Here is a 16,322-nt window from a genome sequence, read left to right as displayed (position 1 = left end):
CAAGCACTAATGTGGGGAAACCATTTCAATCTGACCTATCTATAATAGATCATCTTTTTGGTTATTCATCATATTAAAATTAAATAAATTATGCAAATAAAATTTCCTCACCTCTACTCTAATCTCGTTACATTGGCCATTGCCTACACCACAAATCTGGGGGGAAACGAAGCAAAGGAAAACTTGAATTGTGAAGAACTAACAATGACATGAAAAATAATAAAAATCACATAACAAAAGGAAAAGTAAATGAAAACTTGATGATCAATGACTTAGATACAAAGATTTTTTATGTCCAAGAAAATTTAGAATTTGGAACAAGCTATTTAAAGAAATCAAATGGGCAGATCATGCCCCTCTCCAATTCCACATCACATAACAATACAACAACACAAGAAGACAAGGCTCTTCATAATCATTCTGCACATCAAATTCCCAAAATGCAATTCAGGAATGGGTACAGGGAGGTGCCTTACCTTTTTCTCCATCAGATGCCATTGAAGGGGTGAAATAAAATGGACCGTGTAAAATTACTCTTCCACCTCTTCATTCACCTGCTGGCCTCCGTCCCCACCTTTGGCCGCTGTTGTCTGCCTTTTGTGCTTCTTGCTTTTTGCTTTTTTGGCTTTTATACGACGTTTTTTCTCATTGGCATCGACCCAAGTATAGTGGGAGGGTATGTGGAAAGGATCAACCTCATCCTTATACCGATGACTCTCGCCATCACTTGGCTGGCCTCCACGTGTCCCTCTCATCCATGAAATCCATGATGTTGATCCCTCTGGCTCTTTTGACTTGGAATCCTGGAAATGGGCTGGGCTGGAAAGAGGTGTTGAGAATTCCTCCACAGGTTGAAGCTCCTCAAATTTCGTGAAAGTGACAAGGACCCGAATAGTTGGGACAATCGGGATGGCAACCTGAAACAGGAAAAATGAGATCAATGTTGATAAAGATATTTTGCAGCAAATTGGCTGATAAAAAAAATGTTCAGAAAGCATGAATCAGAGGTGGAGGAATGTTTTATGGTATTAATATTATCGCTCATAAAATCACTAATTTCTGTAGTACTTGAACATTCAAATGAAGATCTTATGCCAGTGCTGAAAGTGAGACAAACAGAAACTGACAAGAAGAAAATGAGAAGTATTTTTGCTGCCTTACCATCCAACACGGTGGCCTCCTAAACTAGAAATACAAAAAAAGACATGCAAATAGTACCCAAAACCCCATGCTTTGTCACGTCCACATCATATATATGTAATTTACCATAAATTTTCAAGGCAGATTCTAGCAACACGGCAAACCTAAGTATAGATTTAAAAAGCGGGTTACCCTTCAGATAGTCATATGTCCAACATAACTTAAACTTCCAAAGCTTAAACATTATTCACCTTCACATTCAAGGTTAGTTTATAGTTCCAACTTCCAAGCATCCAGTCATCCTCAAATATAAAACACAAAGAGACTCTCTTAATACCCTATTTTAAACCCAAAGCTTCACCTAGTAACTTGTGCTAGGGTCTGCAAACATCAGCACTAATGCATTTCGATGGTGGCAGGAATGTTGTAAATCCAACAGAAATAAAGAGGATCATAGTGCATGTTCCCCTCACAAGTAAACATTAATTTCTTCACCACCCAAGCAAAAAAACCATCTCAGCTTCTATCATCATGAAAAAAGGAATAAAGTCACTAACAACACAGATTCAGGTGGGCAACAGCCACACTACTCCTAAGATTTCCAACCAGATAGACATATCAAACCATTATTATTCCTTTTCCATTTTAAGACATGACTAGGACTCTTAGTCAACTATGAAACCTCAATTCAACTTTAGTATTCTTTATTATCACTTTCTGTTCCAACCATGAAAAGCACAAATAATTTCTTTTAAGAAGCAAAATATTGTTTTGACATAATAATAATAATAATAGAATGCTTTATGCATACAATTAAAAACTAAACTGGATTTTTAATTACTTAAAGTATATATCGTAAATTACCTTGACTGGAAATGTACCCAATGGCAGTTTAGTTGTCAAAAGCTCTCTTAGTCTTCTTATAGCCTTGACCTTGTTGGCTAATATGTCAAGTAAAGGCAAGAGTTCCTCTGTCTTTAAAGGGAAATCAGGTGTTAACCACAAAACAGGTCTTAAGCCCTTTTTGTACTCACTCTCATGTTTAGCATCACTAGGGGCCCCCTTCTTCTTCTTCTTTTTGCTGCCTTTATCTTTACTCTTCTTGCCATCCACAGCATCTTCCTTTGAAATTTCTGAAGATGATTTGTGGCTATCAGCATGTCTCTGATTGCTACCTTCAGGGGCCAATTTTGAGAACTTCTTCAAAATCTTTGAATCCTCAGGATCATCACTATTCTTTGAACCTTTCTTATTCCAGCCAAACCAACCCTTCTTATCCTTAGCAACACCATTTGATTCACAATCTTCATAGGAAGCTCCCGAACCATTTTCTTTGCACTCAATGACACCATGCTCATCATCATCACAAAGACCATCTGAATTTCCCAAACAAAGTGCCGAATCCAGCTGCATCCGTTCCTCAGCTGTTAATACATCATCATACTCATCATTATCACCACCTTTTGCCATCCTTTCTTCATCATCCACAGAAAAAAGCTCTTCATCAGTCATTGCACCAGGAACACTTCTTGACTTCACACTCACTGTCACATGAAGCATATCATAAACTTTAGCCTTCCAGTTCCCAACCATCTCACTTCTCTCTTGTCGCCTCCAGTTCAAATGAGGAACAAGCTCAGCCTGAGTAACATCGATACCAGGCCTATACATGTTAGTTTGAGACATCAATGCTACTTCATGAGCAACTTCTGATTCTGTTGGTTGTTGACCAGCCCCCTCCAGAGCATTTGTAACTTCTTTTTCCTTGTGAGATAGAACAACCAAAGACCCTGGAGGAAGAGAAAGATTCTCATCCTCAGAAGTGTAGCCTTCCCCTAGAAACAGAAATGTCTGGTCTGACCTTTGAATACGGAACCCATCAAATCCAGCAAGTGTCATATCAGCACGGAGATTTGAACCTCGCTTCCAAATGCGGTAAGTGTCTGATGGCGCAATGCGACCAATAAATGGAATGACAGAACTTTCAAAATGAAAAGTAATCTCCATGTAGAAGTCACGGATACGAGATGCTGAGGCAACAATCCTGGGAAGCCTACGACACCATTTTGCCCAGGCAAGTGGCTGGTAATGTCGTGCAATGATCATAGCAATTGCTTCTTCCCTTGTGCATACCGCTTCTTGCAAAGCACTCCATCCATGCTCATTCTGAAGACTCCAGTCAGCTCCAGCTGCCATCAAAATCTCTGCCAAGATCGGATCTCGAAACCGCACTGCTAAATGCAGCGGAGTTTCCCTACCTGGGACATCACGACGGTCTATGACAGCTGAGACAGCATCAGCCTGGAGCTCAGCCTCAAGAGATTCAGCTTCAGTATTAACCTCGCCAGCCTTGGCAAGCCGAGGGAGAGTCGAGATAATGCGCCTAAGCCCAGCATGGTCTCGTCGGGCAACAGCTAAATGGGCAGGACTATGGGCATACTTGGAAAAATCCTCCATTGTACTATACTCTTTCAGTTTCTATCCCTAAGCTATGATTACCTCCATCTTTAATAACCCTAATACTAAAAACATAAAAACTAACAAAACACCTCCATCTCAAATTTCCCAAAATAATATCTTTTAAGAGATTCCTTTTTCTCCCCCAAGGTTTCAAAAACTGCCAAGTTTAGGGCTTTTAAGCTTCACTATCCAACTTCAAAACTAACTACTGCGAAATCAAATCGAAGCTACTGACAACATCGGCAATCTTTAACGTCTTAGCCATTGCCCAAAATCCTTCCATTTTGCTATCCTTATTTCCATTTGGACGAGTTAAAGCTTCCACAGAGATGAAATCTGTAAATGTAATCCCCAAAATAATGATCTCCGATAAGTAAAATTTTACATCAAACAATGAAAAGTTTGCGCTTTCCTTCCAACAATAAACAATTATTAAATTAAAAAAAATGAAATCAACGTTTTCACTATTTAAAATTTTTTTTTTCAATTTTTTTCCAAAACAATACGACAATATTCATTCGTTTTTCCTTTCTTCTCCAATTATTTTCGTTCATTCTCTAAGCAGACAAACCACAAAATAAACACAATTAAAAAAAACAAAAAGAAACACAAAAACCAACCTGAGGAAGCAGAAGCAGCATCCAAACAAATATAAGCAAGCCGACCCGATCGATTAGGTCTTTCTTTCTCTTTCAATTTCACTTAAAAAGACAGTTAAAAGTTGGAACTTTAAAGAGCGAGAGGGGGGGGGGTTAAATCGAACGGTTAACGTCAATTTCAAGATACCCGATCCGACGGGTCACGATCTTAATCTTTGAAACAGTGAATCGCATCCACACCATGAGTCGACTCAACCTTCCTCCCAACTCGTTACTTGACTCGGATCTCTCCTCTCTCTCTTTGAATGAAGTATCTTCTCTCTCTAGAAATGTAATCAGTTTGGTTTTCTATCTATCCATCTCTTTCATTCATCTCTGCAAATTTTCAGGTCGACTGACTTTAACTATTTTCTCCTCTCATTTTTTCCTTTTTTTTCCACTTGCTGTTTTGAAACGTTAAATGCCCCTCATTTTGGTGCGGAATTACCAGCTCTACCATCGACAGCAGTAATTCTATTAAAAGAAACTTGTCATTTTGGGTAAAATTATCGTAGCAGTCCTTGTACTATATTTCAGATTGCATTTTAATTTATCTATTGAAAAATAATAAATTAATTCTTATACTTAGATAAATGAGCAAAATAGACTTTTGGTATTTATTTTGACCATATGGATATAAGACATAATAATAAACTTAGCTCTTAATCTTTACATTTTATTCAAATTGACCCTAATTTTCTTATTTGAAGTAATTTGACCCTAATTTTTTATTCTTGGCACTATTTTATGTTATATGTCATATTAATAAATAATTTAAATTTTATAAAAACTAAAAAATTAAAAATTTAGAAAATTATAATTCCAAAAACAATGGAAAATGCACATCAAAATTTTTAAAAATAAACATAAAAGTTTTCTAAAATTCAAAAAGAATTATAAGAAAATTCCAAATTTGAAATAAAATGTTTTAAGAATTTTTTTATTTTTTAGGAATGCAAAAGAATTTTAAAATTTTAAAAAAATTATAAAAAATATTAAGATTAAAATTAATTACACATCGTGGATTATCCACATGACTTCGTTGTTGGTTGCCTGCATGACCTCATAATTGGTAAGATTTGGACAGTTACGTGAGTTGATCGATGATGATGTTGATGATATACTCGTGAGTGTTGCAATGTCTTTGGACATCAAATATTGCTTTGAAAGTAAATCTCAAGCAATCTACCAATATTAACCAAACTTGAAAGCACAAAAAAAAAATAATATACAAAATTAATTAAAGCCTCAAAAAGGCTGTGCAAGCGATGAAGCTATGGTGGCAACTGCAGCGGCAACACTTAAAACCACCGGCACTTTCTAATGACAATTGTGTAACCACCCCCTTAATCTTCCTTCACAATGATAGTCGCCACTATACCTGCTCATGGGTCGAATTATCTGTCTAAACTCGAAAATCTATCTAAAAATAGGAGGATTTAGACAAAATAAACCAATTATTAAAACCATTATTCAAAACTCTTTAATCTTTCAAGTTAGTTAGCCATATTAACTAGTTCAGTTAATAAGAGATGAATTTTAGTTTCTATTGGTTAAATTTTTATCATTATGAGATATATCAATGTTAAATAAATTTTAAGTATTTAAATGTATAATGGAGCAAGTTTTAATTGTACAAAATCATAGCGTAAAGGGCTTAACACCATAAGAATCTTAAGTGAAAGGGAATTTTTAAGTATTTAAATGATTTAAATGAATAATGGCCATTTATGTTTGAAAATGTCAATTTATGTTCCAATTGAGTCTTAACTCGACTGGCATAGGCATTGTTGCCAATGTAGGAGGACATAGATTTGAGTGCGCTGAAGCGCATTATCCTTCTATTTATGGGTTGAGAAGGGGCTATAGGTAATTCTAGATATTATGTCAAAATAGTAGATATGTTAAAAACTATAATAAGATTGTTCGAAAAAGTTAACTTATATAGCTGGAAATACTTTCATGTCAATAATGAAAAATTGAGAGCCAATTTGGTTTACATATAAGAATAAGGGTCAAATTGAATAAATGTACAAAGGTCAAGGCTCATTTTTTTTATTGTGCCTTATATATAAAAGGCCAAAAATAAACATTTGAAGGAGACTATTTTACTCTTTCGTCTAACGTATAAAGATAAATTTGTTCATTCTTTTTATTCATTTAGCTACAAAATTATACAACTTCTTTTTGTACTTCAATTTTTTATTTTCACTTTAGTAGCTGAAATTACACCCAATGATACAATTCAATCCAAAGTAGTTAATAAAAGGCTTTATATGATACAATTCAACCCAAAGTTGTTAAAATGTTGAGTGGAAAGTGAATTTTGAAGGAGATAATATCCTTCGTTTTAAAAGGCAATGAAGTGAAAATCTTGTTGGAGGGTAGGATGGTAAGTTACTTCCATATTAGAGGTGCACATGGGTCGGGTTGGATCAGATCTGGGTCGAGTTTAAGCATTATATTAATATATTTTATGTTTGTCGAAGCCTAACCCGACTCGACTCGAAATTTAGACTTAAGATTTTGTCCAAACTCGCCCATCTTTGTAAAAAACTAACCCAAACCTATCTTAGCCATGCCAATATTAGTTTTTAATTTAAAATATATATATATTTATTTTATTTTAATATTTAATAATTGTATACATTTTTTATTTATTGAAATTTTTTATATATTCATTTTAACATTATTTTAATGTTTACGTTAGAGTAATATTATATATTTAGTATAAGTTTATTTTTTTAATGTGTTCTAAATTACATAATATATAAAATAACATAATATAAAGTATTATAAACTTAAAACGGGTTGGGCCGGGTCAAGGTGGGCCTTGAATGTTGAGCCCTACCCATATTTTAAATGGGCATAAGTTTTTTTTTCAAACCCATTTTCCGGGTCTAATATTTTTATCCAAACCCTCTCAAATTTTGGGCGGGCCTCGGACCTGGGCTGATGTTTAGCCCATGAACAAATCTAATTTTTACAGATTAGTTTTTAGATAAAATTTAAAAAAAATTAGAGTAAATTACGTATATGATCACTCGACAATTAGTAAGTTTCTTGTTAAATCATCTAAATATTAATAAATTTCTTATTAGGTCACCCAATTTTAAAATATTACAAAATGAATACTCAAGTTATCATTTTTATTTTTTTTAGTTCAAAACCATTAAAACAGTAATAGTTTGCTGACATGCTGTTAAGTTGATGACTAGTAATTCTTACTATTTTTAACATAATTTTACAAAACTGCACCGTTTACGAGCAGGGTAAATAAGAGAGATTTGATTAGGTTTAAAATTTTAGAGTTTTCATAATTAAATTTGGTTAAGGTTAAAATTATTCTCCATCATCTTTTGGGATTTCTTTGTTGCTGCCGCCGCCATTGCCGGCCATCACCTAAGCTTCCTCCAGCAAATCCTCCAATAACCCATCGTCGTTGATTTGGTTCAAATGGAAATTCGTATTCAACAGGTTAAAATAACCCAAAGTCCAGATGTGGATGATGATGAAGAAATGACGTCCTCAATGACGAAGCAAGATCAAGTGTGACTCGATTTGAATAGTGCTGCATTGGCGAAAACGGTAACGTAAAGCTCAAGCCGGTAGCATCAAGATGATTGTTATTGTAATTGTTGCTTTGAGTTCCATCATGCTTGAATCGCTTGTTGCTATGGAAGAAATCGTTGTCGGTGGCGGTGTTAATGATTGTGGTGATGTCGAGGTTGAATTCCAGCTTAGGAGAGGCGACGGCAGCGTTGTTACGGCCACTAATTTAAATAATGTATTTTTTAAATTCGAGATAAATTAAAATCATACGAGTAGACCTTACATTAAATATAATCTTGATCATTAAAATTAATATAAAAAATCAAATAAGTTAAATGTTAAATTTATATTAAATATTGTAATTATTTAAGTATTAATTATTTTATTACTTATCAAATTAAATTAAAAATATAATAAATTTTATAAAAAAAATTAAATTAAAAGAAACTTTGAAAAACTTTGAAGGGCCAAACACAAGTTTATTTTATTTTTTAGCATTAATTAAAAGATCAAAATAAAAACTTTTACAACTTAAAAAGGGGGCTGAAATGAAATTTTATAAAATTTAAGGGGGCCAGGCCCTGCCATCCCCCTTAAATTCTCAGTTTCGTGGTGGTGGCCTATGAGAGATGTGAAAAAAAAGATTATTTAAACCTTCATTGTCCGTCCACTGTTTTTGCTTGCCTTCTTTTCTTCAACTTTTCCCCTTTCTCTACAATGGAAGAATAATGAAAGAAGATCAAGTTGAAGCTTCAACCTTTTAGGGTTTTAAAGCACCCAAAGCAGTAAGTTTTGGGTTTGAATTTTTTTTTATAATTTATGTACTCTAAAATGACATGGATATCATATGTAAAAAATTTAATAATAAAATTACGTGAATAAATCGTTAGTGTTTTAATAATTTTAAATTAAAAAATAAAAATGATAACTTAAATGATTAATTTATAACTTTTTACAGTCGAGTGACTATTTATGTAATTTACCCAAAATTTTTAAATTAAATTTGAGCACATTATAAACAAATCAATATGTAATAGTATTTTAATGTAAAACATTTCCAAAATTAAAATTGTATGTGATTGTATTGCAATTGCATCACAAGAAATATGCTTGGATTCTACTTTTACTTTTGAAATTTTCATTTTAAAAATTTTAATACTACAAAACATTTTTAAAATAAACTAAAATCTTAACTAAATTGGCCACAACTATCGTTATTTTTCTTTTACCTAAAAGGTTATGGTCAAATTTATCTTTAATCCTTTTACTTTTTGAGATATATAAGAATAGTTAAACTTTAATTTTAATCTCTATATTTCATTCAAATTTAAAATGAAAATCTATACTTTAATTTTGACATAATTTGGGACTTCAATTCTTATAATGTCATTAGTTAGTCTAAATACTTTATTTTGATTAAAATACTAATGTGAATTTTTAGGGATTGTTAACACCGTTAAAATTCTCCATTAAATTCAAGTCTATTGCAGTGTCTTTTTATTATTATTATATGGATAACAAGTGAGTATCTTTTAATTTCAAAATGTCATGTTAGTCAATTTAACAAAAGAATTATAATAATGTTAACAAATGACCTAAATTTATAAATTTAAAAAGTAAAGAGACTAAATTCTGAAAATAAAAATATGGATATTAAATTCAAATATCTGAAAACTACAAGAAATTTGAGGATATTATAACCTTTAAATTTTTACTCTATTTGCTAAACATAAACAAACGTAAGTTAAAAATTAAATAATTAACCCAACGCGAAACATATGCAAACTGAAACCTTACTAATTTATTTGAAAGGAAGTGATAAACACCTTCCACTTTAGTTCTTATATTGAAAAAAGGAAAAGAAATTCCCATGTTAAAAAGGTATTATTTCTCCCATAATCAATGCCTTAATTTGAGTGGTGATGAGTTCATTCACCAAAAGATTTGGGTTAAATTATGCTACCAGTTCATGTAATTTGTGAAAGTTGTGGATTTAAACTCTATACATTAATTTGATTATTTTTAGTTTTCATACTTTCTTAAATTTTAAAATTTCAGCTATTACCAAACGATAACATTAAATTTATTAAGTTATGTTATTTCCAAAATTTAAGGTGTCAAACATATTATCATTTGTGTAATGCCATATAAGCTTGTTATTTCAACGTATTACTCACTAAAAATCCAGTTAGTGGATTAATGAATGTCATTTGCATCACCGTTGGAATTTCAAAATTTGAAAAATATAGAGACTTAGAATGATCCAATTAGATAATATGGACCAAAACTACAATTGCATTTGTAGTACAAGACTAGTAATTAAATTTAACCAAATGGATTTAACTGCTACTGTTTGGGTCAAGACTAAAATTTCAAAATTCGAAAAGTATAGGGACTAAAATTGACCAATTTGAAAAGCACAATAATTGAAATTGATCAAAATAAAGTATAGAGACTAAATAGTCCACCACTTTTACAAAGTACAAGGACTAATAGCATAATTTAACCAAAGGTTTGGAAAGACTTTGTTCTACCTAACTTTTTATTATTGGATAATATATTTGATATGTCTTTGAATCTTTTCTCAAATAATGCTTTTAAACTTTATGTCATACTCAAATAGAACTCTCAATATAAATCAACATTTCATTTGAAGTAAGGACCAATTTAAATACAAATACAATTTATTTGAGTAACTATAAAAGCATAAGGGCTCGATTTAGTCGGATAAAATTCAACTCAATTCAAAATATATGAATAAATTTTTTTATCCAAATTCAATGTTTTTCTGTTTGTTCATGTAAATTTTTTTTTTTTTGTGAATTACAAAAACAAGGTAAAGCTTAAAACAGTAAACATGACTAGCGCGACTTAAACTCAGATCACACCTGAGACGGTGAATATCCTAATCATCAAGCCACCACGTCCTCATGTAAATTTTATCTCCAAAATGATTGGTTTTGATCCTTACTCAAATATTTGATTTACCGTTTTATAATGCCTTTATTAAAAGCATGTAATTTTCATGTACATTTATGCTTTCTTAACTTATATCTATACTATTCTAATATGCTTAATTAAGTTGGTGTTATGGTAGCATTAATTAACTTTATTTCAATTATTAAAAAGTTGTTTCTTTTACATAATAGCAAATTTTATTTTGAGGGTATTTTTGTTCTTTTATATTTTCGTAAATTTTAAAAAATACACCTATTATAAGAACAATGAAATTTAAACTCAAAACATCATAATATTTTTTGTTTCAATTTTACCATTTCAATCAAAATTACATTTAATTTTATATCAATCGTTATAATTTTATTATATTATTTCTACGCACATAATACATGAGTGTGTCATCTCCAGATATGACCTAAGTTCGAGTCATATTAGTTGCGTTGTTGTTAGGGCTTTACCCTCCTATTGTAATTATAAAAAATTGGGAAGTTTTTTTATGAAAAAGTTTTGGTGTTTAGTAATCATTAACTAAGTAAATGATTAAAAGAGTATAGAATTACCCATAAAAAAATCAATGATATTTTGTTTTTAATTAAAATGTTATGTTATAATATTTATAAGAAGGTTTATTTTGTATTTTATTTTACGCGGATTTATTATTATATTTCAAGTAAAGTGTGTAACGAATTTTTCAATATTTTAATTAACATTTTAGAATGTATATCAAACATTGTAATCATACATTCGCAGTAATCACATTAATTACTAAACACCTTTATTGAGCACTTTTATATATTTAGAAAATAATTAAAAATAGTGGGAGTTATTAGATAGGAAATAGATTTGGTTTTGTTTGTTATTGAAAATAACTTTATAAATTCTAAACGCAAGGCAAAATTTTTAATTTTGACTTTTCAAGGAAATTATATTTTATTTCTCATTAATTTTTATTTTTAATATTATGTCCACAATGGATATTTTATATTTTCAAAAAGCACATTTTGGCAGTAATGGTAAATATTATCAAAATTTTCAAAACTGAACAATTTCATTATAGATTTTGATTATATTTGCTCTTTTTGAGACAATACTTAGAACTACCCATGGTTCCTCTTCAACCCATAAATAGGAAGACAAACCCACATCCTTTTGCATTGACAACAATTCTCATACCAATCGAGTTAAAACTCAATCGACTAAACACAAGTTTCAACCTCATTAGTAAACTTACCGCATAAAATTTTATTTTTATTATTTTAAACTAATCTAGCTCACCAATAATCCTATCCAATGGTTAGCTAATGGCATGTCCCGTCGAGCTTTGGACAGGAAACTTTGTAATTTAGGTGGTAAGTTGACTTGATTTTTATTTATTAATTAAAACTATTTTAATTTATATTTTTCTAAAAACATTCATTTTAAAATAAATAAATAAATTAGTAATTTTTCAAAAGTCGAACCGAAGGAATTAGCCTTAAATTGCTCACCTAATGACCCAAATTTGGATGGATTTACATGAGTGGAAATTCATGTAATGAAATAAGTTTTAGGAAACAAAGAACACAATCATTATTGTAAGTTTGTTGTGTGTTTTCTTTAGGAAAAAACCTAAGCAAAACATGATTATCCATATCATAAATGCAATAGTAAATTATAAGTACTCCATCTAACTTTGACTTATTGCAAAAGTTCAAATAAATTATTTGGAATCATCAATCATCAAATCACACAATGCTTCAAGCTTCATCCAACATTATCATCATGTTTCTTTGATCTTCAAACTTTATTTGTATTTTGTTTCACATTAACATCATTAATTTGTATTGTAGTGATATTTCTAGTTAATCTGGTAGTGTTACGTGACAACCACTTGGTGTGTCACGTGGCGAACGTAAATAAAAATACAAAAATATAAATTATGTTTACCACATGACACATTAAAGTCAAACTTAGGAAGTTGTATGGGACAAAGAAAAACTCTAGTATCAGCTTGAAATGAAATAAGGTTCCAACTTAGACCTTAAGACTAAACTGAAGTACCAAATTGAGACAAAAAAAACTCAGATATCAAATAAAATATTAAAGTAAAATATATGTATATTAGCACTTTTGAATTCAAAATCACCCAATAAGAAGGGTGTTTCCTCTCTCAAAGTTGCAATAATATTTGATTTACCATTAAAATAGCATTTATTCTACTATAATAAGCGGAGTGTGATTTTCGATTAAAACCGAAAAAATTGATTAAAAAGATGTAATCGGTTTAGTCGATTTCGGATTAGGAGATCTGAGTAGTGTTTTAGTTATGGGTTTGATTTTCTTGATTATTTTAGTTAGTTATTAATTTTTGAATTTTTAAATTGATTTGATCGAAAAATCGATTTAATTTAACATATATTTCAATTATTTTAAATATATTTTTAATTTATAATATATATTAGGCTTAAGGGTGTAAAAAGCCCTCAAACTTAAAAAAGAAGAAGAAGCAATTAAGTCTTTTTTTTGTGTGCTCAATCGAGCACTTAAACTTTTAAAATACATAAAAAAGGCTTTCAAACTTTTTCAAAAAAATCAATTAAGCCCTTATTTTTTTGTTGCACTCAATTGGGTACTTGAACTTTCAAAATGCATCAAAAAGACTCTCAAAATTCTTCAAAAAAGCAATTAAGCCCCTGCTCTTATTAAAAATTAGAAAAAAATAATTATAAAAAATAAATTTTAGATAAATTATTAAATTTTAATAAAATATAAAAATTTAAAATTTATTAAAATTATAAAAAATAAAAATTATAAAATGCATCAAAAGTCCTTTAACAATTAACTTTAACTATTGACCATTAAAGTTAATGAGCCTTTTTCAATTAAAGTCATCATGTGTCACAACATAATGTGACATGTGGCGAAAAATGATAAAAAAATAAAAATTAATAAAATTATAGAAAAATTATAAAATGATTCTTTTGGTACGATCATTTTATAATTTTTTCTGAAATTATATTTCTTTACATTTTGTATAATTTTCTTACAACTTTATAAAATTTTATAATTTTTTTCATATTTCTATACATTTTAAAATTTTTTATAATTTTTATAAAATTTTATAATTTTTACTATTTTTCCTAATTTTAATATTTTAATTTTCTTATTAAAATTTAATAATAATTGTAACTTTTATTGATTTTAATATTTTATAAAAAATTCTAATTTTTAATAAAAACAATGACTTAATTGATTTTTTTAAAAGTTTGAGGATGTTTTTGATGCATTTTGAAAGTTCAAGTACCTAAATGAATGAAAAAAAGCAGGGGCCTAATTGTTTTTTTTCCTTCTAAATTTTGAGGGCTATTTGCACCATGAAGCCAATATATTATTCAATCCAATAACTAAAGTCGGTTAAGTTGGTTAACCGATCGACCTACAATCGATTCGATTATGACAATTTTTTAATTCTAATTCGGTTAGATCGATTTTTATAAATTATAATTAGTTAAGTTGATTTAATAAAAAAACTGATTGAAGCGATGGAAATAATGAAATGTAGTCCCCTATCCATAGTAATTAAACCTTAACAAATATGGTAAGAAGATAGTGGATGATAAAACCAATCTAGTTATCAGTTTAATAATCATAAAAGTTAGATACTTAGAAAATCCACTATGTCTGTAAAGTCCCAATTCACCCAAATTAGATCAAACAGATGCATCCACGCACGTTCTATTTTGTAAACTTTTAGGGTTTCTTTCTTCTTTTTTATTATTTGGACCATAGAAATGAAGATCCATATACTAGCTAGCAAGAGTTCTGAGCTCAAAATGTTTGGGTATATATAAAATATTCTGATTTGGGGGTGCTTTCTTTTTTGCTTAACAAACACATGCTTTTGCCCTTAAAATCTGTATTTGGTCCCCCCCCCCCCCCTGCGAGCTCTGGTTTCTCACCAAATCCTCTGTAATTTTGACACCATTAGTTTTAGCCTTCGCCCAAGAACTAGACAGTTCTCATTGCCTGGCTAGCAAGTTTGGGGTGTTACTCAAAACTCACACCAAATTCATATTCCACACATTTATGAGATATAACAGTTTACATATATACACAATTTAAAAGAAATTGAATACTATGTATAAGATATGCATAAATCCAAATCGAAAAACCTATAACAATGTTCCAGTCCAAGGTCAGTTTCACAATTGTATGGTGAGGTCTGTTAGGGTACACTACACTGGCAACTGTCACCATTGATAATTATGAGTAAGTTACAAGGGGCTGATATGATGGCAACTCAGCTTCTACTTCTACTTTATATGATGCAAATCCAGGAATTTAATCTATATATTTTTATTGATTAATAAATTTGTTTCACAATTTATGAAAACGAATCATTTTATGATCTATGATTACCTCTTTCAACAATATCATTTATAGGATTCGAACTTAAACTCTCTACCTAAAAAATACAATAATACATCTAGCCATAGTTAGTACTCCTAAATCTAATATGGATAAAAAAAATTTATTTGATCAGTAAATACATAAAAATGTATTCGACTAGACAATGTCACTTGGTTTGGCTTAGAGTTACAAAATTTTCAAAAATGAACACATTAGACTTTTGGTCAAGGCTGATGATCTGATTTGATGTTTTTTGTAATCAAATTTGTGGGATTTTATTGTTGGAGGGGTTTTTGACAAAACCTAACCCATACCATTTCAATCATTTTTTTTAATCATTCGACAAATGAAGACATCTCACATGCAAATTGTTTGACCTAATTTGAATATTCTTATTAGTCATTTTCGTTCATATATTTCTTTTTCTTGTAGTTTAGGTGGACAATTTATGCCCACATGTAGATTTATGTTGTCAAAATAGATTTTATAGAAATACTTTTTATGCTTTATTAATTAGAAAATAATATAGGCATGATATATTAAAATCTTTTATAAAATAAATTATTAACATATAATTATTAACACGTTAATGATATAACACAAATACATTACAAATACACATCTTCAAATCTAACCTTCACATAATACCAAAAATAAAAATAACCTCCCAAGTTCTTATAGCAAATCAATTATCACAATGTTGAGACCAATACTACTTTGTTAAACCACATTAAATCGTACCGCTAAGTTGAAATCTAGTTTATAGATGAATACGAATTAATCAACCCTTCAAATAATCGTAAAGATTTTAAAAATCAAAATTTTTAGAATCAAACTAGTGATTGAACTGACCAAATTACCAATTCGTCGACCAGACTGATTCATCCGGTTCAATTAAGTAAATCATTAAAAAATTCATAAAAGACAAAAGGAAAATGTTGACAAAAAAAAAATTTCGATTCAACTAGCCCATACCAGTTCTCGAATCAACCAATCTGATGCCTCTTCGAATCGATGCCCCAACCAGTTCCCAATCCAATTGGTCCGGTTCAAAAACCATGCTAAAAATGTGTTAGCTTATTAATTTTATTGTTATTGCCTTTTTTAATTAAAAAAATGGATTTATTCTAAAAGAGAGTTACAAGTTCAATAACTTGTGATAGCACTTCAATACTAATTCTCCCG

General features: G+C 30.1%; 1 protein-coding gene across 1 annotated transcript; it reads right to left on the bottom strand.

Moving 5' to 3' along the window:
• Positions 1-246: 246 nt before the first annotated feature.
• LOC105782826 (uncharacterized) lies at positions 247-4,620 on the bottom strand. The gene is made up of 3 exons (XM_012607835.2): positions 4,221-4,620; positions 2,005-3,936; positions 247-917 (listed from the first exon to the last, which is right to left on the bottom strand). Exons 2-3 carry the CDS (start codon positions 3,595-3,597, stop codon positions 531-533), a joined length of 1,980 nt encoding a protein of 659 aa, XP_012463289.1. The 5' UTR covers positions 3,598-3,936; positions 4,221-4,620; the 3' UTR covers positions 247-530.
• Positions 4,621-16,322: the final 11,702 nt, after the last annotated feature.

Source organism: Gossypium raimondii, chromosome 13 (assembly GCF_025698545.1).
Source record: "Gossypium raimondii isolate GPD5lz chromosome 13, ASM2569854v1, whole genome shotgun sequence".
Taxonomy (NCBI): Eukaryota; Viridiplantae; Streptophyta; class Magnoliopsida; order Malvales; family Malvaceae; genus Gossypium; species Gossypium raimondii.
Note: the sequence above shows the minus strand (reverse complement) of the source record. Positions and strands in the feature narration are given on the sequence as shown.

Bases quoted from the DNA above. Each gene is read 5' to 3' on its own strand.
- LOC105782826 (XM_012607835.2), bottom strand. From the start codon at position 3,597: ATGGAGGATTTTTCCAAGTATGCCCATAGTCCTGCCCATTTAGCTGTT. The intron at 918-2,004 runs GTAATTTACGAT...TTCCTGTTTCAG, and splicing joins TGGGTACATTTCCAGTCAAG to GTTGCCATCCCGATTGTCCC.